Source organism: Hermetia illucens, chromosome 1 (genome assembly GCF_905115235.1).
Source record: "Hermetia illucens chromosome 1, iHerIll2.2.curated.20191125, whole genome shotgun sequence".
NCBI lineage: Eukaryota > Metazoa > Arthropoda > Insecta > Diptera > Stratiomyidae > Hermetia > Hermetia illucens.
Genome location: NC_051849.1, coordinates 137168551 through 137192716, shown reverse-complemented (window position 1 = coordinate 137192716; position 24166 = coordinate 137168551). Strand labels below are relative to the sequence as shown.

Here is a 24166-nt window from a genome sequence, read left to right as displayed (position 1 = left end):
AGAATCGAAACGGTTTTGTATTCTCCACTTGTTCTGCTTTTTCATCCACCACGATTTCGACTGATTAATCACTGTTTCGGATCGCTGTTGGAAGAAACGTTTCCCTCTGATTGTGCATTTTGCATTTACATTTTTTCAAATTGTTCAATTAAATAGTTCTTGCGAACAGGTCCATGAAAGAAATTATCACTCTATAGTCCCCGAACTCCTCGTCTTTTCAACAAATATCAAAATAAAAGCCGGTTGCGGAGAGTACTAGCCGATGCCTTTCAGTTGACCCCCCACATGACTATATTCGCTGCTGCAGAGATCCCCCCCCCCCTCTTAAACTCAATGTAGAACGATGTTACTCACTGTAAAGGGATTCACAGTTATCACTTCAACCTCTAATCACTTTTTGCTCTCTTCAGAACATAGTGTTTATTGCTTGCTCAATTCCTCTAGCTGCCAGAAATATAGGCAAACAGATCTAGTCGAAATTACGTTTTCAACAGACAGCCAGTGACTGCTATAATTTTAAGATTTTTTAGGGTGGAGTTAACCTTTCATCCATCCCTTTTCTAGAACCGGTGAGCGTATAGCTCGTGGATCTTTCGAAAAACGTTTACTGTCGCCAGTTGCACCTGCCTTGCGCCGCCACCTACCATTGTGTTAGTCAGAGCTGCTAGCCGCTTCTCATCTTACATTTTCATTAGTTCGAACAATTCCCGTGACCTTTGTCGGAATTTTCAACACACATACAATTCTGGTGGATGATTGTGGTCAGAGCACTGGGGGCAGTAAAATCAAAGCGGAGAAATTGAACACATCAAAATAAACAACAATTGACAGGGCTGCTTTCGTAAATTCCATATTTAACGACCCTAATATGGAAAATGCCTAAACGCCACTAAATAACATAATCGTCTCATCGTTATAAAAGCCAGGTCTGTTAAGTTGACATAACTCGAAATTACGGACCACTAATAAAAATTCGAAATTAATCTCCAGAAAAATTTCAGGAATGCCCTCAGTTAATTATTTGGGATCATAAGCAGGAGAAGAAATTGTTCCCTTCAGAACATTAGCCTACCATGCAAGCCATAGGTACACACTTTACGCACATATGTGGATATTCTTAGTTTCAATTGCCCACTAAATTCCACTTATAGTCGCACATGTATGGCGAAGAGCATCTTAAGTATAAAATTCATCCATTCAAATTAAGAAAAAGGGCATAAAAATGTCGGAGCAAATAAAAAGCCACGAGCCCCAGAAAGAGGAACATTGAACAGCGTGTTCCACTTAAGCAGCTTAAAAACTGGCATCAGAAACAGAAATGTGGATTGGATTTGGATATTGAGTGATGAGGAACGAAGGCGCAGACGCCAGAAATGGCCTAGAAGTCAATGCCGTGGTACCACATTATAAGACCGAATAGATTGGGTACTAAACAGATGATGATTATAATGTCCAGGAGAGAGTTCTAGCTTTCATCTTCTAGTCATTCGGTTTTTTCCTGTTCGGTTGTTATTTATGAGAAGTGCATTCAGAGAGGGGATTAAGTAAAGCCTCTTGTTAGCGTGAAGAATGTACAAAAATGCAATAATTGATGGAATGGGGAATTCGGTAGCTACCTTGTCGCATTCTCCATTTTGTGTTAATGAAGTAAGGTGGGAATTAAGGCTCATTTCTCAAATGAAGGGTTGGTTGTGGATTTTACTTGCTTGGTGTAGGTTATACTGAGTGGCCAAGATTTCCACAATAAGGCACCTGCATGTTTATAATTCACAAAATTTCATAACATCCAGGATATACGCTTGGCAAATCTACTACTCATCGAAAATTGATGGCCTAAAGTCTGAATGAGATTATTCATCATTCATTGAAAGACATTGTTGTTTTCGGGTAATACTCCCCAGTCGCATGATTCTCGGTACCTAGCCCTTAGTAGCACATCTGCTTACCGTCTCTTCGAATCATAAAGATTAGTCGAATGGCTCTGGATTTGAAGAAGGAGACGAAGGTCCTCGGTCTGGAAGGTAATCGCACTATTCCTATTTGAGTTATTGGGTGAAATATCAAGAGCATTTGCATATATCGGGAGCGTTGTTCTTATCAACAGTGTCGCTATGTAATACCACTGTTAGTTGCAAGCTCGCACTTTTCATCAACTGATCGGAATTGTGTGTGTGTATAGAGTGGGGGAGAGGCATAGCTGCTGAGAGTATCCTGAGACCCTGAGACAATAACAAATGAGGAACTTCGCTGCCGCACGGACTAAAGAGCCGTGGACTATTTGTTAAAAATGTGGAAGTAGAAGAGGATAGATAGGTGACACATTGAGAAACGGCGACGATTTGAGTGGGTCGCCCTAGAAACAGGTGAGGTGGTCATTCGTAAAACAGTGAAATCGTAAAATCATGGAGGGTGTTGAGACACATTGCCAGGAATCGATAAGGATGGCGCATAGATTGGTTGACGTGTTCCTCATAGGGGTTTATGGCAACCATATCGTTGGGTCTCAATTTTCCACTGCAGATGGGTTTATCCACATACTTAAGTCTCGTAACTCAGTGAATGAGTAACCATAAGATAAATACCAAACCCTGAATATGACATCTTTCCACCACCTGATTATACTCAATGTCGTTGAAAGAAGAAAGAAAAGAAGAAAACTAAAACTCGCATTGTACTATTACTGATGATATTATTATTATTAGGGTCTTTCATATGTTTCTTCGAACCCCGCTCGAACTATGGTGGTTTGTCAGAATACAAACGGGGTTTGATTGCAGAACTGGAAAGTCTCCATTCTTTCTAGTCGCGTTAGACCATTCAAAACCGGTTGTGGTGGTCATCGTGGAAGTGATCAGCGTCTATGAACAAACTGAGTTAAGAGGCAAATAGACTGCGCGACTGATCGGCAATTTAGATCCTTGGCTGAATCGAAAGCGATGTTGATTATTTCTTCACTTCACTTCACTTCTTTCTCTTGCGTAAGGCGAGATGGAATTCGTCAACATGTTTATGTAGACACAGGCAAACTCTCGCCAAACGACATTGTTAGAGAGCTGCTGAGGAGCGGTGTTGCGCATTACATTCGGATTCTTCTTGTTGCGAAGAAGATCTAAACCGGGGAGAGACCAGATGGCAAGGGGTTCTTCCATTCTTTTCCTCCTTTCCCTTCTCGTTAGTGAACGGAATTCCTTGACTTAAAAGCTATATAAGAAAGAGCGGAAGGGCTTGATCGAGGCAATGTGTCAAACGGATCCACCCGAAACGTACCGTTGCCAGAGTCTGACAATATTTATAAACGCATTCTCCTACTCTACCCACAAAAAAGGTAACTTGAAGAGGTTTTCCACCTTGCGATGCGATATATCCAATCAACACCCATAGCGGTTATCTCTCTATACTTTTGAGGAGTTTGCAGATGGTGTTGAATAAGTATTAGTATACATGTAAACCAAATATGTATGGCCACATGTATGCCTCAACATATAAACTCAATTTGTATCAGATTGATACGTACGGCGGTGCACGTGTTAAAGGAAGAAGAGAATATAGGGTAATTATCTATTAAGGACCATAAAAGAACTGACACCAACGGTTAAACTAACGATTAAAACTTTTTCTGATCCTAAACAGTTGTTGTTGTCTCGTTAAATCAGGCAGATTTTCCAATCCCTTTAATTATAGAGTACTGTAGAATACTGTAATTTTTATGCTTGTCTTGAGGTCTGTGACTGGCAAATGATTGCCTTTTTGGAGTTTGTGGAAATACGGTCGCTGGTGGCCAGACTGTGAAAGGGTTTACCACGAATTATATGTTCATACCATTGAAGACGTCTCTCTCGCAATTTTTTCACGATCGGTGCCACCCCTTCTAGATCGCGGATGTCCTCATTTCGGCTGTAATCATGACATGCTACGTTACTGGTCCAATGCATCATCCTTGTCTCCATTTCTCCGAGACTCCGTTCATTATCTTTTATAGAATGACCCTGCTGTAAATTTCGGAGTTGTTGAACTTCATACAAGTTGCGCCGATGGCTGAAACAATTTCATAGTGCAATTCAGCATCCAAAATATTTAAATCGCTGAATACCCGGTAAGTCGTTACCACTGACAATGATGGTGCCTGCTTCATTCGGGTCGGCCGTGACCACCGAATTTTGTTTTATTCAGATTCTGTCTCACACCATGCAGCATACGATGCTTATGCTAATTCGTTAGCCTAACCTCCAAGTAAATAAGAAACGACTCTCCACATATTTGGTTCGGGTCGGTTTAAATCTTTTGGAAAAGTGGGTGTGACAGACAGGCAGACAGACAGTGAATCGATTTTAATAAAGTTCTCTTTTACATAAAACCTTAAAAGTGGGTCAATATATGAACAGCTACGCATCATTGATTTGCACCAAGCATCACCGATTAATCTTAACATTTGACTTCACGTTGAGGTTGCATACGGCCAAGAATAAACAGGTTCTAATTGATAAAGCAATTAGAACGTACGATTGGAAACTGACCACCGGATTGTCATTTTATTTGAACTGAACCAAACTGATGATCGTTGTGGGCCCTTTCTTACCTTACCCTTACCTTACCCTTCAGAAAATAGCAAAAACGGAAAAACTATTACGTCTGACTTGGACAATTCATTCTCTATTCGGGATTTTTTGACTCTAAAAACGCAACTTTTCGAAGGACTGATAATGTAAAATGATAAGAAAAATCGATAGCCTATAAAAATAGTAGCGGCTAATTATGCTCGAAGTCTGGCTGATGCTAGCGTTACTGGGGAATGAGAACATGCTCCAACGCATTCTTAAAAACCCTCTCAGGAGCGATCCTCTCCCTATCCAAATGGAGATGCACACGAAGAGACCAATCTTCAGAATGTCCGGGAGTAACGTCAAATTGGAAAAATGTTCTAATAAATATTGATACCGAAATACACTAGCAAATGATAACCTGGTATACAGATAGGTCGTTTATAGAAAAAGGAGCAGGATATAGGACTCCTTGTGCTAAAAAAATACTTTGAACCTATGAATTAACACAGCAATAACAGGTGGAAATATATGCCTGGACAGATGTGTTCAGCCTCCAACGGAACTAGAATTGCAGCCCTAACTGCCAGTCAGGTGACCATCAAGGCACACATATCCAGGTCCACCTCAAATTGGGATGGTATTGCATTATTAAACTAAATAGGTTGCCTCGGTATAATCAAGTTTGTATATTCTGGGTTCTGCGCTATATTGGGTTAGAGAGCAATGAAAGAGTAGCTAGCAACGGGAAGTGCAGAAACCTCGTTCTATGGACCAAAACATTTCTCGATAATTAGGAAAGAACTCATAATCATGAGGTGCAGAAAGGAAACATTTAAATATGCTTTTGGCAGCAAATAAAATAAAACGCTCACGAGAATCTGTAAACCTAATCAAGAAATGTTTTAGGATTATAGTGGGTACCCTTGTGATAGGTACACTGTGTTCATCACAAAGACACAATAGTTCTTCAGGATGCGGTGTGCTTCCTTTTTATTCAGTAATAATAATAATTAATGCCACAAACGCGTGTAATGAGGTAAAATGAGTTTCTTTCGATTGAGTAACGTTTGATTTGCTTCAGTTTCGACCTTTTTGTGACAAACTTTGGAAATACGAAATGGCAAGTGAAGTTGTGATGTTGTGAATGTTGTTCTAAGTTAAGGGCGATATTACGTATGTAATTGATGGAAGATGGAAGTGGTATATAGTTCCATTACCACGGCGACTTGTTCAAGGATGGGACGATCACTTCACTATAAAGTGGTCTTAGGCATCTCTAACTTCATCTTCTGTCCTTACTACATAAATTCTTTAAAAAGTAAATGACTGAAATTTTCTTACGATTATCAGTTCACAATTATACAAGAATAGATCCTTCATATTGAGAATGCAATAAAAAATTAGAATTCAGGATCATTTATTGTGTTTTATACATATTGAAGCACAATTCGGCACTACTTTTAACTGACAACCATTTGCCGCAAAGGTGCGGGAACTATAAATGCACTAACTGAAATAAGGTGAACCCAACCATCTTCATTCCCAAATATTCGATTAAAGCAATCTTCGACCCAAGTATGCGACCTCATCTTAATTACTATTCAAAGCCGATGGAATGCAACAATATTCCTCTTCCCAACTACCCACATATTCCTCATGAAACAACGAACAACAAACAACAAAAAAATGATAATTCTACAACACTTGGGTCAAATTCCTTTCAGTTAAGGTGAGCCTCCTGGAGCCCAACAGAACATACGTACACACAACGTGGTACAAGCTTGAAAAGAATTTTTCAAGAAAATCAACTTTGTGGACCACGCGAGATGATGCTGCCGGTGATCATGATGATAATGATGATCACCGTCATCATCATCAGCATCAACATCGTCGTCGTGGTCGTCATTATGATCGAGACAGCGACGACATAGCAACAACTGAAGAGTATGGGGCACTTAGAGATAAAAATTTGAAGAGGTCCAGGCAAGCAAGCCTCAATTCATATGGGTTCTGCCAAAAACAGGCAAAGAAATTGCTAAAGGTATCTTGTGAGCCCCTTGGGTACCTGGAATTCCACCAAAACACACCTGGAGTGATCTTCTGAGGAATCTCGGAACAGATAACATTGAATTCAGGGTTGTCGCCTGGATGAGTTGGAATTCATCCACGGCAAGCATTGAACATTTTGCAACTTCAATGTGTTCAGCCTGTACCGGCCCATTAACTGATTTTCGGTCAACCCGTCCAGTATCCTTCGAAGCAGATTTGTTGAGGTAGAACTTCTAGCACGAAAGTGCCATTCAAACAAACCCTCTGTGGTGGCAACTCTATCTTCTGCCCATAATACTAAATTCAAATGGTAGCATTAATTTTATGCTTGGAATAAAACATGTATTGTTGTTAAGATGGGCCAAGTCTTTCCTGTCATCGCTCGGGAGAAGGCAGGTGAAATTCCAAAATGATAAAGGCCCTCGAAATGATTGGGATCCATCCAAAATGGATTCCCTGTATTCCTGCTTTATTTTCTCGAACACGAACCTCTGCCTCGACGGCCATTCCAGCGAAGCGAAAAACATTAAAATTAGGAACAAGTTTTTGATATTGGTTCTATATACTTGAAGTTTAGTGCCCTCATAATTCGAATTCTCTGATGGAATTTTGTTTTGATCGGTTTTTGCCTTTCTTATTTCCAAAGGGTGCTGTAGGTGGTACTTAGGCTGACGGAGCCGATTGTAGAGGTTCCCTTTTGGTAATTTAAGTGGTTCAAGAAGGGAATGAGTAATAATTTCCCATGTTTAATTTAAATGTTGAAAATCTACTGGTTGATTACCTGCAATTGGCGCAGTACCAAAGACAGGAAGTTGCAACGATTAAATCAGAATTAATGTCAGTTCTTCAAAGGGGTCGCTAGTAACCCCCGACGTTACTACTACAGAGCTTCGGAAAGTTTATCCCGCATCGATAGGGATTATTTGACTGGGAAAAGTCGTTTTTTGTCTAAAACCACTTGCTGCCACTGGGGACTACTTCTTAGTCTGTTCTCATTGAAAAATATATCCCGCAAGTAAGGAGCTTCTTTCATATAAAAAAGTGTAGCTAGAGAAGACTTTCATTAGGAAAGTTAAGTATTTACTAGCCAAGGCAGATGTAGAAATTGAGGCAGCTTGTCAATCCATGTCTTTATAAAGAGTCAGCTTCCAGGAAGAATGTTATCGTTTTGCCAATCTGAAGACAGCTCAGAAGGAGTTCCTTATTTGGTCCACGGTTCATATCTCCAAGTGGTGGATTCCATTAAAAAAAAAATAAACATTATGTCGAGGACTGAATTAAGGTTGTCGGACAGAGAGTAATTCATTTCATATTCCCTGACTTACGTATTTCAATGCATTTTCAAGCCTGTGGTATGATTGCACAAGTTGTGATTGCATAGGCTTCTCATTGGGGTTGAGATCCTGTTGTGTACCAAGGTACTCCCATAAATATTGTTACAAGCATACACGGATGTAGAAACCAAACCACATAATGTTTTAAAACTAAAATAATGATAATTACTGTCAATATACTAAGGAATAGGAAAATGCTACAGGCTTTGAGACGATTGGATCGGTCATCTACTGCGATACACACCATGCCGATATTTGGGCGCCTTCTTGGGCGCACTATGCTCTTTAAAATCGACTATCATTTGTAGTGAAATGAATTAAGATCTGGACTAACAGAAGGCCAATTATCTGCAGAAATAAAACTAGGGACATCGCTTTCGAGCCATGTTTGAGATGAGCGAGCCTTATGCGCCGGCGCAGACTCCTGGGGAAACCCCGAATACTGATTTTCGAAAAGGGATTGAGTGATATTCCGCTGCCGATGTTTTCACCCCTTTTTCGCAGAAACGGATACTCGTGACATCATCGCAGTCTGTCATTTTGCCTATTAAGTGACTCCTCTACGATGAAAACTTTTTCGTCAGAAAAAGAGGATGGTTTGATGCTTGTTGCCTGCATACTCTTGTAAAAGCCGTTTGCACTTTACTACTCTATTTTTGATTAACCCCTTGTCAGCAAATGTTTCATACATCATTTGTAAGCTGGTAGTCCTAAGTCTTGGAGACATTGAATTATTCAATATTCCCATTTTGCGGGACATAATGCTTTATTTACGCTTCGGGTTCCGTCAGTTTCGAACCGTGTCCTAACAGTACATGTTCCTTCCTGTCTTTCGTGGTGTTTTACATCACCAACTCAAAAAGTTATACCACGATGAACACGGTTTGAGCTTTTTTTAGTGTTTTGAATATTGCACTTTTCTCCATCTCGTGCTTATGTAGTGCTATTACCGCGATTTTATTTTCTTTATCGGCTAACATCATTGCGAAACAAAAGAAATCGGAAAAGCAATGCACTAGGACAAAAGCAGCCGAACCTAGTTAATTCGAAATTGAGAGGACCAATGAGAAATTACGAATTATCCAAAATTCAAATTACCGAAGTCGGGAGTAGATACTTAATGAAAACAAGCATGTATATACCTATTCGGTATATTTAAATATGCAGATATTAGATGAGTTTCTATACTATAGTCATAAACTTATAATAGGTAATGTAATTAATGACATAATACTTTAACGCAATTACACTTTGTTAAAGTATAAAGATATTTTGATCTGGTTCTTTGTATTCATCGCTTAAATTTAATTTGAAGCAGAAAACATCGAATAGTTTGCGTTGCCATGAGCTTCGATAAAACGCCCCAACTCTCGTATGTATTCTACAGCTTCTGAACTATATGGAAGTGGTTTCTTTTCGCTTATAATTTCGCTCCTTTGTCTTTTCAAGTTTTCCACAATATCCCCATCTGCACGTTATTGGCAACGTTTAAGAACTCCTCATATGTAACAGCTGGATTGTGAACTAAATCTATCTTCTGCTGAGTTACGCACTTCAATTAGCTAAAAATCTACAAGGTCTTTTTCAGTATTGGAGCGATAAAAGTCGCTTGTTTTGAAACAGTTTGCAAATGTTTTTTGAGCGACCATATTCCGTGGACTGCTACATATACCAATCGTGAAGCTTGAAGGATTTCAATTGTAACTTTGTTGTTCTTGTCCATATAAGTGCCAGTGACAAGGCTCTCAACTAGAAGACGTCGATAGTAGTGCTTGAAGTTTTTAATGATCCCTTGATCCACTGGCTTATTTTTGCGGGGAAAAATTCGACTTTTACATTTTCTGTTTGAGGGACAGAATTGTGAGCTGTATAGTTGTCAACTTCAAAAGCCATTTTGTGAAAATTTCGCAATTTCATCGACTGTTTTTCATTTGATTCATATTCCACTACTTAATTCTTCACATTCTCCAAACATCTTGGGTTGACATACTTTTTGATCGTCACCAACGGCAATTCTTCAGGACCGTCAATGTTGGATCCAATCAAAAATGTTAGGCGCTTATTTCTCCGCTTACCACCACTACACCGAAATTTTGTCGGGCGCCACCACAAACACGCTTAAATGTAATGTTGTTTTTGCTCTTAAAACATTAAAGCCAACCCGTACTAATTTTGAAATCACTTTCGAAGCATATTCTGCTTTCACTCGAACCAAGGGCTTACTAATCACCCGATTGATCAAACCATTTTAGGACACATTCATCAGCGTCAAGATTTGTAGGACCTCAAATCTTTTTTATCTGTATCTCCACTATTCACATTACGCAAAATAGATTTTTGAATTTAAGAAAAGCAAGCAATATACTGGCAAAATCTTCAAAACCTTTAGTTATTTCAGACTTTTTTCCCTCCTTCCATCACACAAGTTGCAGCTGCCTTCTTCGCTAAAGTTAGCGGTCTATTTCTTGATCGTTTTAACACATTCAAAGTTTTAAATTTGCAAAGAAGCGACAACTTTGACCTATTATAATTTTTTTAGTAATATGCGATTTCCACGAAACTTAGTAGGATCATGCTCTATGCTACATTGTTGCAATTTGTAATGCTAGGATAAATTTAAGGGTGGTTTTACAGCCAATTGCTAAACATTGCAGTAATATATTATTATTAACTTTATTTGAACAGATATTGGTATGAAGGGTATTTCGGAGCTTAGGCACCATATAGTGACAACCTCATGATTTTTTTTCAGATATTTCGGTTGGATAGTTTCTGAGAATGAGTCCGTTAAAAAAATGATCACTTTCGATCAACCGAACTCTCCACTTTTCACTTGATACTCCCCATGACTATATTTGTTGAAAAAAAAATGTACACTCCCTTTTGCATATATACGGACCCCCTTTAATTTGATATAGAATTATGTAACTCACTTTATGCGTGAGCGTTCGCAGTTCCCACCTTTCGACCAAATTTGATGTTAATCGCTATAACCGCCTCTGAGAAAAATGTGTGTAACGGAGAGACAGACAGAAAGACAGTAAACCGATTTTAATAAGAGTTTGTTTTACAGAAACCTTTGAAAAGCAACTGACTGCAGACTGATTGCATGTTTCAACTGACTAAACCATAGAGCCTAAATGTGAAAGAGTAACCGTGGGCTTATTTCAATTTTTGGCATTCTGTGAGAAGAAAGCAAGAAATTTTAACATATAAATCAAGTTCAAAGTCCAACTTTTTTTTAAAATACTTCGAATTATCCAAAAAACTTCGAATTTTCCACGAATTAGCCTAGTTTGACTGACATTAGCCTAACTGTCAAAATCTGGCAGCTATAAAATGAACTTAGGGGTATTCAACATTGTAACAATAGTTATGGGCGCACTGGGTATGTTTCTAGTAGTGCAAATCCAGAGAGATATAGGTGGAATGGTTCGATTGGTAATATAAAGGCACATTGCCTGGATCGACCTTTGAATGATTTCCCATATGTATAATGGGGCATTTGTGCTAATCCTATCCGTCGAGTTCTGAACGCAAGGAATATTTCCCCCGTGAAAGGTAATAAAGATTTTCACATTTAAATTAGGTTGATTGTCAAATTTCGAAGGCCAAATTCTGCCGATTTCTTCATTGTTTTTTGTTTTCGATTGTGAGGTTTGACCTCAAACCGTTAAATAAATTAACATTTTCGATGACTTTCTCAGTCTGGGCGCTGCTCTCGATATTGGTTTAACTTTTGTTGATTTACCTTTACAAATACTGTACCGCGTTAATCTGGACGAGGCATTTGTCGATATTACCAGCATATGTCAGCGATTATCATGACAAAATCAGAATGGTACTCCTGAACTCTGGATTTTTCCAATTCATCCAATTCTGGAAGTTAATGCCACCGATAGTGATCCACCTGCTTTAACTTGACCTCCTTTATTTGTCATGACTAACTCAGCCAGTTTAATCAGATTTTTAGGCGTAATGAATTCTCCCAGGGCCCGGTAGAGTTGTACTCTGGCTATGCTATCATAGGCGGTTTCAAAGTTCTAGTTTGAAAGATGGTACAATTTCGGGTGGTATTTCAAAACTTTTCGATCAATTGCCTCAGGTAGAATATTTGATAAACAGGATAGCCGAGAATATGTTATAGATGGTGTGTGTGTGTATGAGGTAGGGAAGAGGTTCAGTCTCTGAACCCTCAAACCGTAGTGGTCCATTGTACTCGACTCCCCCGCCTAATGAATTATCCCAGATTTCCATGTGATGTGCAGCTACCTGCTAGAAATGGAGCACACTAGTACTAAAAATCTGATGTATGAGGCGTCCACGGCAAGACTGAATTTGAACCTTCTTTTGACAATGCATCCGAGATTTTATTTCTTTCTACACCACAGTGAATAGGTAGTTAGAGTATTTCCACCGTATTGAATCCGGTAACCGCTCGTCAATCAAACAGGCTGCTGCCCTTAGGATGGCATTCACCTCAACCGGAAAAGGCCGAAACCCTGTTCTGTTTCGAGTCATGGGTGTAAAAGACCTCAGTATATCCCGGATACGTTTTTGATCATATCTTCATATCTTCTTCCAAACAGATGTATAGGGATCTGAGAATCCGAAGATATTACAAGTACTTAATTCAGTTCTCCCAATATCTCTAAATAAATTGGTCTATGAGCTTCCCTCATCGCATTGCAGTGCTCTGGATATATATATTCAAAAGCTACAAATTGAGTAGAATCCGAAGCTGCGCTGTCGTGCTCATGGTGCCGGTTCTATTCAGTGGGACTAGCTTACAGTGAAAACGCTTTTGTCTTACCATAACCTACACCATGGACCCATAGACGAACATCGGCTTAATGGTAACAACATATATATCCACATTACTCCATAAGGGCTAAGTCCTAATAAGTTGTGAAAATTCGTTCGATCTTTCCCTTTACATGTTTGTTCCAAAGAAGCTGCTTACTTTAACATATTTCATTTCTTGCGAAAGCTGAAGGGCTATTCGCCCTCATTTTTGGAAAACAAATATTAATTATTAATAAGAGAATCGTGGTTTAATTTGGATTTACTGAGGGCTCATACCTGAACAGCGTTGTATGTTTCTACACACCGTGTCGAGCTCTGGATCAACAACCAGCACCTACGTCGTGTGTATAAGCTTGGGCGTGTTTTGGTAGATTCTGGTTGCGCACCTCCTTGAGTTCACTGTTACATTGCTTCTACTATCAGTTAACAATCAACACCTACTTCACTGTGCGGCAATCTGCGCATTAGCATAGCTTACATCCACCTAACTGAAGTATCATCACCCTCATGATACCTACTGGTAACCTAAAGTTTCTAGGAAGACACACAAAAACTCCTTCCTTCCTGTGAAAAGTTGACTTAGTAGGCTCTCCACGCAGTTGATGTTGAGCACGTGCGTGAACTTCTTTGTTTTTGAATAGTTTTCCTTCCCAGGCTTCGGTATAAAAACTACCCCAAACTTCTGCCAAGAAGTAGTCCAGTACCTCAGAGCAAGACATGCTAGAAAAATATTTCCTAGAAAATCGCTTTGTGTTCTATGGCGATATCCAGTTAATCGTGTGGACATTTTTCCGCACAAACCAATGTATCACTTGAATATTGTTCAGTTCTTTTCCTATCTTACTGTAAAAATACCTCAACCACAATATTGATGTTATGCTTGTGGAAAGCGTTGAAGGTATCCATGGATTTCATAGACAGAAACCAACCACAGGCTTAGTTTTGATACCCTAAACATCATGTTCGCCCTCGTTACTAGGTTGTATAAGTAAAACTTTATTCCCAGGGCTGAATTGTTGAAAATGAATTTGAAAGACTTAAGTTTTGATAACCTGAGCAATGGAGTCCGGAAACTCTGAAGAGACGGTATCAGAGTGTAAAACTCACAAGCTACATATGGTAGCACGAAATGTTCTCTGTCACCACATTTTTTCTATCGATATTGATAGAAACAGTATTGCGGCCGATGATCTAAGTGACTCTTTTGCCAATAGCGGCGACGAGGTCCGCGTTCACTATTTTTCATCAAGTTTGGAAGCACAACTATGTCAACATCAACCTCAATGTGAAGATAATCTGTGCCAATGCGCTTTTTGCACTGCTATATGGGAGAAACACGTGGAAGGTAGTCACGACTGACTTGTAACAGCTTAAAGTTTTCATTAATATTTGTCTGCAATACGTCATTGTCAAACAGCACGTTTATTAAAACGCAAAAGTAGCAATGCATAGGTCACAGACTAAGTGAGAGTAGCAATTCCAATATCTCAAGAAAGCAGACAAATAGATCGCCCAAAAACGTCACAGTGCAGAACAATGAAAGAGAAATGCTAGCTTGTCTGAGCAGGCTTCAAGCGATATAGTGTAAAGGTACGTACATAAGGGACCACAGGAACCAAATATATGTATAGACTCTTTCCGAAAATTAGTATAGTTAGGTTTGCAGAGAGCAGACTTTATGTTTGTCATGTACTTAAAGCCACATGTCATTCTCGTAATTTTCTATAAAGAGAAAACGAAACCCACCATTCTTCCTCAAAGCAAACAATTTTATAGGCATTTTTCTGACTCATAAAATCGTCAACTTATACCTCCGAGCCCCACCTAAACAGATTAATTTGGAACATGTAAGTGGATTAGAGAAAGCAACCAGTACTTGGAAAGTGCTTTTAGCTAGGTTCCAAAATCAACGGGAAATCCTGTTCTAACCCATTCTTTAATAAATAAAACAAAAACTTCGAAATTAGTACCGTAATCAAGGCGAATACTCAGCCGCACCGGGGTCATGTTTGTTTGCTACTTTAAATACCAAAATAAATCATATCGAACTCAAGATTCTTGAAAACACAGCAATAAAATCCACTTAATGATGGAGCATAATTGTAGCTAATTTAATTCTTAGCAAGTCATCTCACACTCATCTAAGCGAAAAACAAATTCTGTAGAGTTTGTTGGAAAGTTTTTTCCTGGTCTTTTACAACAATTTGAACATAATTGACAGAACATTAAAAGAATCATTAGAACGCGGGGATAAAAATGCCGAATGCGGCCTGTTTTAGTTTTTTTGGGTGCTTCAATTCGGGGAATGCTGGATTCGTATGTACGCATGCCCAGATGTCTAGAGGGTTTAAGAGGGGAAGGTGCCTTTGGCATTGCAGAACGCTCCCAAATTCGGCACTACTTCATATCCTGGATGGATAACGAAACACGCATTTATAATTTGGATAGCACCGTTGAACCGGTCGCTACCTTGCGCAGTAGCTTGGTTGCCCTCTGCATTATAAGAGAACCAAGCCGCATTGCAATGACTGGCATTTTGAGTTCTACATTTTTGCATATATAATGTAGGTTCTAGTTTTCGACACACACAGCATGTATTTGAATTATTTTTTTCGTGAATCGATGGAAAAGCTAATGGCGAAAATTCAATTTCTTTAAATGAGGAAGACTCACTCAAGATGATTTTTTGTTTCAGATGGCGAGTATATGTTCGCAGACCCCGAGAGCAAACTTTCCAAGTATGGTCCAAAAAGTTGGCGTTCATCACACACACACGTGAGTAATCCTGTCCTTTTGTGAAACGAACCGATGATGATAAGTTGCACTTTTTCCCAGGGTCTCGATGCAAATGGTCGCCCTCTCCTGGAACTACACTTTCGCGTGCAATTTTATGTGGAGAGTCCGTTCATGCTACGAGATGAAACTTCAAGACGAAACTATTACTTACAACTGCGTGCAAACGCATGCAGCCGGGATGTTCCCAAAGACTATTCCGAACAATCTATGGTACTATTAAGTGGTCTGGCCTTACAAGCAGACTTTGGGGACTATCCGCTGGACGATGAAATTGTGGACTCATCGAATGGGGGTGGGGGTGGTGCCATTGGTGGCGGTAGTAATAGTACTAGTCGCAGTAGTAATATTAATAATCCTAGTATTGGAGGCGGTGCTGGATCATCGCTTACAACCTCGTCAACATCGCTCGCAACAACCAGTAGCGGAATACACCCAGTTGTGTCCGCTTCTTCATCGAACGCATCTTCCAGCAACGCTGCACCGGATTATTTCCAGATTGAGGACTATATACCATCAAGTATCGGTTCGGCGTGGTGTAGAAGTGCCTTGAGAGCGTGTCACCGGGAAAATCGGGGGATGTCGCGAGCCGATGCTGAGCTTACGTATATTCGCCAAGTGTGCGCATTGCATGATACAATCAATGCCCACGTTTATCGAATGAAACTTTCGAAAAGTGAAACCGGTGCAGGTTCTGTACATTTTATAATCTATTCTAAAGGTATTAAGATTTGCGGAGAAAATACTCAACCCATTACATTCCTATGGCCTAATATTATTAAGCTAAGTTTCGAACGTAAGAAATTCGAAATACGTTCCAGTGATAATAAGATAACACTGTACTCATCAAGCGATGAAAAGAATAAAATGATCCTTACATTGTGTAGGGAAACCCACCAATTCAGTATGAAAGTTGCAGCTCGACTGAAGGAAGCTATGAAGCGAGAAGAGGAGGAGAGCAGTAGCTTGCATGCGTGCTATATGTATTCGAGAAGCCTTAATTTGCCATATAAAAATAAGAATGATCAAAGGATATCGGTGATATCAAGTACGAGCTCCAACACAACTTCAGGGATCGTGAGTGATCGCGTGCATTCAGAAGATGAACTGGAAATAATGATAAACACTCCGCCGGCGGTGCCGATAGCAGCTCCGTCAACCGAGAGCTTAGCTTTGGCCCATCTCCTGGACAGACCAAGTGTGAGTCGGCAAACCTCATCCGTTGGTCAAGTATCTCTTAAGGACTTAGAAGACCATTTGGCTGCATTATCAGTACGGTCAAATACTCGATCGATCAGCAGCGAGTCGACGACAGATCCATCGACCGATCGGTCTAGAGGTAGCGCGGAAGCCAATGAAACGGACTCCCCAAATTCACAGCATAACATAGGATCGCAATGTTCTTCGACTTGCAGTACCGTAGTAGTGGCTACAGACACAATTACATTATCTTCCTTATCCGCCCATCCAGCCTCTGCAGTCCGTCGTCCATCCACTTCAAGTAGCTTGGAGCTGGGATTCAGTCATACTGCTCAGAATTCAACTCTTAGCGAAGGTGCTAGTACATTCATTGATAATGAGTTCATTTCAACTAATGACGGCGAGGACGAATGCATCTCCGGTGTTTATACGTTAGATCACGTCCCACCCACCGAAACTTCAGGCGTGTATACTATGAACAGCAGTGAAATGACGGGACAATCATCAGAAATCGCCGAATCGGAAAGTCATGAAAGTTCACATTACGGAAGTTTTCAGCCTCAAAGTGAAATCGGTGATGGAAGCGTACCAAATATTGACTCGGTCGACGGACAATATGGGAATTGTATGGATAATGAAGATATCGGTGAGTTCCGACTGAGGTCGGATTCGAACATAAGTGCATCGGGTTCATTCAGAGGAGACGGGAGCGACCCCACAGATAACAAGCATACTTTACTAAGTGCTGAAGAACTAACTGACCTTATCGTGGGACGCGGTACATATCCTTCAAGGAAAACCGTAAGCAGTACACTCGATTCAGATTGTGATTACGTAACTTTGCCTTTACCGCTGGAAGGTGATAGTTACATACAAGGCCACCAGGATACCGCTCCTACAGAGGACAATGATGACATTGACGAATTGCTAAAAGATCCTCCAGCTCCTCCAAAACGAATTGACAGTAACATTCATCATTCATTATCAAGTCTAGTAGATATAAGACCTCGATCGCCTCCTCCTTACAATGCAAGACACCAGAAGACAGGTCTTCGGGGACCTCCAGTTTGCAGTGAAATACCTCCAATTACTTTACCACTTCGGGAGCCTCCACCATACCCACAAAGTTCTCATCAGAAACCTCAACCAGTAAGAATATCAACGCTCAAAGCACAAACTCATCAGGCAATACCAAAGCAGAGCACATCGCATTTAATATCAAGCAATCCAGCAATTTTACCTGAAGAAGTAACAGCTCGTTTCATTACAACGCGGCCGCATATTAATATCCTGAAAGCGCACACATCAGTTGTAAGCGAAAATCCAAAGCCTAGCTTTGCCGCACCAACGGTCTCGGCTATCTCTCATCCACATTCAGCGTCACAGAGTCCCTTGGCTTCAATTCAAAGCACGGTGGGCATACCTATAGTTCCTTACAATTTGCACACGCCTCACAAGAGTATGTCAGCTATTCCGCCGCCACCACACTCATATCCCGAAGTCAAGGCACCACCTCAACCATGCGTCCTGCTTCCGGTCATAAAACCTCGTCAATACCTACCACCTCCCCCACCAACGATTCCCAGGCAACCACCACCGCCGCCTCCTCCCCAATTGGCCACTGTATACACAAGTCAGTTGGCTCGTTCTCAGATCGAGCTATACCAACAACAACTCTACAGTGATGTAGACTACGTGATCTACCCGCTTCAGGATCCTGCTGTTAGTCAGCAAGAATATCTGGACGCCAAACAAGGATCAATTTTAGCTGCAATGGCCCAAAGCCCACCACCACCGCCATACCTCGCATATCATACAAGCAGTCCTCACACTGGTTCATGGGATACCTGCAAAGGACATGCCATCTATCGAAGTACACCATATCTCCCGATGGCTATATCCACACATTCCCGCTATGCATCAACACAAAACTTATCAGACACTTATGTTCAACTACCTGGGGCCTACTCACCCCTGTATAGTCCATCAGTTGCAAGCTTATGTTCATCGTATGAACCACCACCGCCACCACCATTGCGACCGGCGAACATTCCACCGCCTCAGGCATTATTTTCGAGATCAAGATCGGATGATAATATTTTGAATTCAATTGAAACGACACCAAAAATTAAACGACTACCACCACCACCACCACCATATCAAGCACGTCGTGTTAAAAAGCCGCCGATGCCAGCACCAACAGAGAAACCTCCACCGAGTAAGTATACCTACTTAAATTGGTTTGTTCTAGTTTAGGAGAAGGGTACCCACCGTTCTCGAATATAAATTAAGTTGAATGACCTTTTAGTAAGCCTTCGTCCGCTTCGTCAAGAACAACACTAATTTATGATATAGCATGTCAAGCAAGCTTTGACACTATCATCAACGATTTTGGCGACCGGCTTTAGCTCAGGATTTCCTGAAATACCTGATCCCTTTCTTTTCTGTTTTGTACAACGTGGTTCTAGAACGATCCATTCTTTGCTCAGTCCGAGATAGTGGATATATCTGAAGGTCGGAGAAATACTAATGACCCCGGTCCTGTAGTGAAATCATATATATATAAGGATATAAGTAAATTAGTCTGAACAAAAGAACAAGCGAAATAATGTCATCCTCACTGGAAAGACGGAGGAACTCGCAAGAACCCTTTTGAAAAGACCCACTGATATTTGCCCTCTGCAAGAAGCTCGTTGATGCGGTACCAAAACTGCGACTTAGGTAGAACGCGAATGCGGTAAAAATGTTTATAAACTTCTTTATTTTGGTAGGCCACGGACTCAATTGACAATCAGAGGGTTTCCGTAATGTCATTAAAAAGTCGAACGAGTTAATGACCAGCTGATGAAGTTCACCATTCTATCAGCCGATTGCAGGATTCACTTTTTCACGCCATATGCACTACACACAGGTCGATCCGAAGCCGAGAAAGATGCTTTTTGACAACTTCTGGAAACAAAAACCTATAATGTCACTGTGCGCGGCTTTAATGGTGACTTGGGTGAAAGGATAGAAAGCAACAGGTGCCATGGAGAAAAGGATAGGGTGGCGAGCTTATGGTCGCCTTTGCGGGCAGTCACAACCTTGTACTTGAAAATACATTGTCTCATCGTCCTACACTTTATAGTGGGAACAGTAAAAGGCAAATCTACTATATCCTCATAAAACGGCGACGTTTTGTCACCGTTCCTGAATAAAAGCCGTTCCCTATGAAATCATCGCACCTCAAATTCGGGCGTTTAGTGCCATGTTATCAATCAAGTAACCGATCTAATAGCGGGACGACCGCACTGGCCCCCCGTATATTAAATGGTGGTGATTTCGTGAGAAAAAGAAAGAAATTATCTCACGCAATTACCAACCATTATGAATGTCGAAGAATCGTGGAACCAAGTTAAAGATATGATCCCCAAGGCGGCCTACGCTACCTTCGGGCACATCAGCCTTGGGATCCGGTTCACCAACTAAGATATTTGACTTTAGAATGACGATGTCCAAATGAAGGTTCTTGAAAAGAATCACCCTTACACCCGCGCTGGCCAATCGCAAATTTACAACAACGACAATTGAGACAGAAAGAAAGCGAACACTGTTACCCGAGCGGTCCACTACAAAGATCTTTACGATAAAGTAGATACACCAGACGATGGGAGAGATCTGTAAGCCGATACTAACGCACACAAGATATCGAAAGCTTCTGGTGCGTTACTGATGAGAACAGTGCTTTGTTAACGATCGACAAGCACTGTCGACATTCGGAGCAATTCCACCTGTCAGCGCCACTGAAGTCGAGCACACAATAACACGCGAAGAGCTGGGATGCAACACTGGCTTAGTGAGTTCTTCAATTGACTTTTTCAGGAAGGTAGAACACGTTCTGACTGGCAAAAAAAGACGACAGTTCCAAAGAAAGGAAAATAAAAAGAAGTCCAGTGGAATGTTCAAATGACCAATACGACTGCTGTAAAGATTTTTGAACGCATTTTTGATAACCGCATTCGCGTTCCGTATACACGCTGCGCGGTTACTCACGAAGAAACAGCGGTCACCGAGCAACAGCAAGCATCGCCTCTTTTTCATTGCATCTCTGGATCTAGAGAAGGTGTGCGAAGTTCGGTGGGCATATCAAAACCACTTTGTGCCTCTGTCAATACTTATCAAGGAACCACCCTCCCGCCACCGCTCTTTGTTCTTGTTATGGACACAATGACACGGGACGTCAAATGTCTAGCGCCTTTTACACTGCTTTATGCAGATAATGTTTTCCTAGCGTCTTATAGAAAAGCTGATCTTGCAACTTGTTCAATAATGGAATATCTCAGATCGAATCTGAATAAAACTAAATTAATGACGAGCGATCCTAATGAAACAGGAACTGTCACTGTCACTGGCCGTGACCTGCCCAGAACTGAGAAATGAAAATATCTCGGATCAATACTATCAGTCAATAGTGAACTGCGTTATGGAATGACTTCTCGCATCAGTGCAATTTGGATAAAGTGGCGGTCTTTGTGATCGATGTATTACTGAACGTCTCAAACCCAAAATTTATCGCAGTGTCATCCACCTTGTCGTTTTCTATGGTTCTAAGTGCTGCCTGAAAACAAAGAACAATGAATGGCGGCTCACGGTAATTAAGCCAAAGACACGCCATGATCACATCCGAATTGAAGACATTCGCGGTCGATATGGGACGGGCTCAAAGTTATAGCAAAACGTTCGTCAACGGCATGTTTTCATTTGGTTAGATTGACTATATTGCATGTGCGCAAAAAAAGAAATAGTGCCATCAATTGCAAAAAAAACACTACATAATGGTCATATAACTCGTACTGCTTGTTTTTCTTGGTTTTCGGTACCTTATACCCTATTACCTAAGAATTTATGGCGGATCGAAAATATTGCGATGATCCAATCAAGGCCGATGACAGCTGGTTAGCAGTTCACAACTGTAAGACACTTTACACATAGTAAAGACCTCATAGGATTAATTTTGCTCAATTGCTTTGGAGGTCAGTCAGCACTTAACTAACGCTCCGCAAATTTGCCTTTCGACATATGAAAATAGCGGTCTCTGACTCGTTGCCAGAACTGTCCCAAAAACAGAAAAGCCCAGGATGGACGCTATCTTGCTAATCACACCAAACACACAGCCGATCCTGGCATGATCTGTCGCATCTGCGCAGATTTATTGACCCCACTTTTGTTGACTTAAAGAATATAGCACTACTCAAGCTTTTAAGATAAATTTGATGCTAAAATAATTAATTATAATTTCTTCTGTTTTCAGTACCAACAAAACCCCATGTGCATATTCCGCTTCAACCACGCTCCACCTCGTTACAACGCAAAATTGCTAGCAGCATGGCCAACATCCCCCTCACTCCCATTTTGAGCCCACTCATTCCCAATTCATCGACGACTCCCGTCACCAACCGAGTCCCATCGAAAATCCAACCGCCTGAACCAATAACGAGCAACGGAGGAAGTAGCTCTCCCAACAACAATAGTGGAGGTGTTACACAAATTGATATCCAGGCTCTTCGGGAGAAGAGCAAACACCTGGATCTCCCCCTGATATCGGCTCTCTGTAACGATCGGTCGCTCCTAAAGCAAACAAAAGCATTCGTTCTGCCCAAACACCCGAAAAACACATCTTCAGCAGTAAGTAATCAGCAGCAACAGCAAGTGCACTCCCCCGTCGCACCGCTATCTACTAATATGAGTAAGTCTAAGTATCCTGTATCAGGATTGAGTACAACGCAGCTGGCAAAGCCACGCAAGACATCGATAAGCCATCGTCACCCGAACGATAAACTACCACCGCTGCCGGTTGCGAATACGAATAACTACGTTATGGACCCCACACCGCCGGTCGCTAGTAAACATAAGAGTTTTAATTCTCAGCCCAGTTCATGAGTTATTTTAATTCCCCCCTTGATCCCAATCCACTCTTAGATAGGTTTATCGTAGGCAATAGTATGTAAGCGAAAATGGTATTAGGACGACACATTTTTGGACTCAGGTGCGAGGCGATCCTGAGCTTTGGTACAATTTTTTCCAAATTTACAATCGTACCTCAATCCTTGTGAAAAACAAAATTCTAAGTATACGAAGCGTTAAATTGTACAACAGACCGGAACTGGTTCTTACTGATTTCCTTAAGTTGCATTCAAGCGTGCCTTTTATTTCATACTCCATTTAATTATTGACTTTGTTGTTGCAACATATTGTGCTGTTTTTTAACATCTAAAACCTAAAAATTTCTAAAAACTAACTGAAAACAAACTAATTTAAGGCCCATTGATAGAAGATACGCAGATTTAGGAAGCTTCACGACGATATGAAAGCAGAAAAAGTGAATAAATCCTTCTTAATTATTTCGTAGTCTAAGTAATTCATCCTTTGGTGGTTTTGAATTGATACACAATAATCTGTACAAAAACATGCATCAATTGAAACTCAATTGACATAAGTTCGTTATTTGCATATTGTATAGTTGTAATTTCCTATGATTTCATGTTTTTCTTGAAAATTCCATTCAAAATATAATTATTCCATAATAATAACATAAAAGGTTCCGTTTTTAAAACAAAAACACTGATAGATTTTTAAGCGAAGGATCATTAAAACCCTTCGCAAATAGATAATCATTATCTTGAGATTTAACAATCCTTTCGAATCCAGAGAAGCCTCCTTCTTGAAAACAGGTTAGAGGAACGTACAAGAAGTTACATTTTTGAAATTTGATATCCTTGGTGCAGCAGGACTCCCTCGAGTCGTGGACGCAATTCCATGAAGCTGTGCGCTATTCATGTTCCGCCTTTAATTTGCATTTATAATAGAGTGAAAGTATTTATTCGTTTGAAGGGATTGTTAAATCAGTCACACTCGATGTGCGGAATCAACTGTTTCGCCATTTTATGCGTTATATGATTAGGACTAGTAAGAAATTAATATTTTTGTAAAACTAGTGGAAAATGTCTTTACTTACTGTAGTAATTATTACGAAGAGAATATGTGAGCAATTGTTTGTAATTGTTTGCGTATTTGCAGGTATGTGAGATGTAATGTTGAAGCAACGTATCTTATAAACAACAAATAAATTTGTAAAATATTGAAAATTAACTTCTGTTTTATATTTTTTATGGATATTGAATTCTGTATTTTCAATTGAACTATGATTAACATTCTTCAGTTTCAAATAAAAGGAACTGTCTAGCAATTTTTTAATCAAAATCTATTCAAAATCCATTCCACTTCACCTGAATAGCACTTTTTCAATTAACTTTTCATGTATTGAGGATCACTTATTATCTTTTTGAGTTATCATAATCTCGTCAGAGGTGGTAAGTGCCAAGCATTTCAGCGCGGACGATTCTACCTACTACCTAAAGGGGCACTGGTGGTAGGTCAATGGAAGAATCCGTCGAGAACTCCCCG

The 24166-nt window shown here is 40.4% G+C and overlaps 1 protein-coding gene across 3 annotated transcripts in view; it reads left to right on the top strand.

Moving 5' to 3' along the window:
* LOC119650478 (protein expanded) overlaps positions 1-23851 on the top strand; it is a 161490-nt gene extending 137639 nt beyond the window's left edge. For all 3 annotated transcript variants that reach the window (XM_038053360.1, XM_038053362.1, XM_038053361.1), the window contains 3 exons: positions 15426-15505; positions 15566-18941; positions 22014-23851. In XM_038053360.1, coding sequence (XP_037909288.1) covers positions 15426-15505; positions 15566-18941; positions 22014-22642 — 4085 coding nt within the window. In that variant the 3' untranslated portion in view covers positions 22643-23851. The remainder of the gene's footprint in view (positions 1-15425; positions 15506-15565; positions 18942-22013) is intronic.
* The last annotated feature ends 315 nt before the right edge of the window (positions 23852-24166 follow it).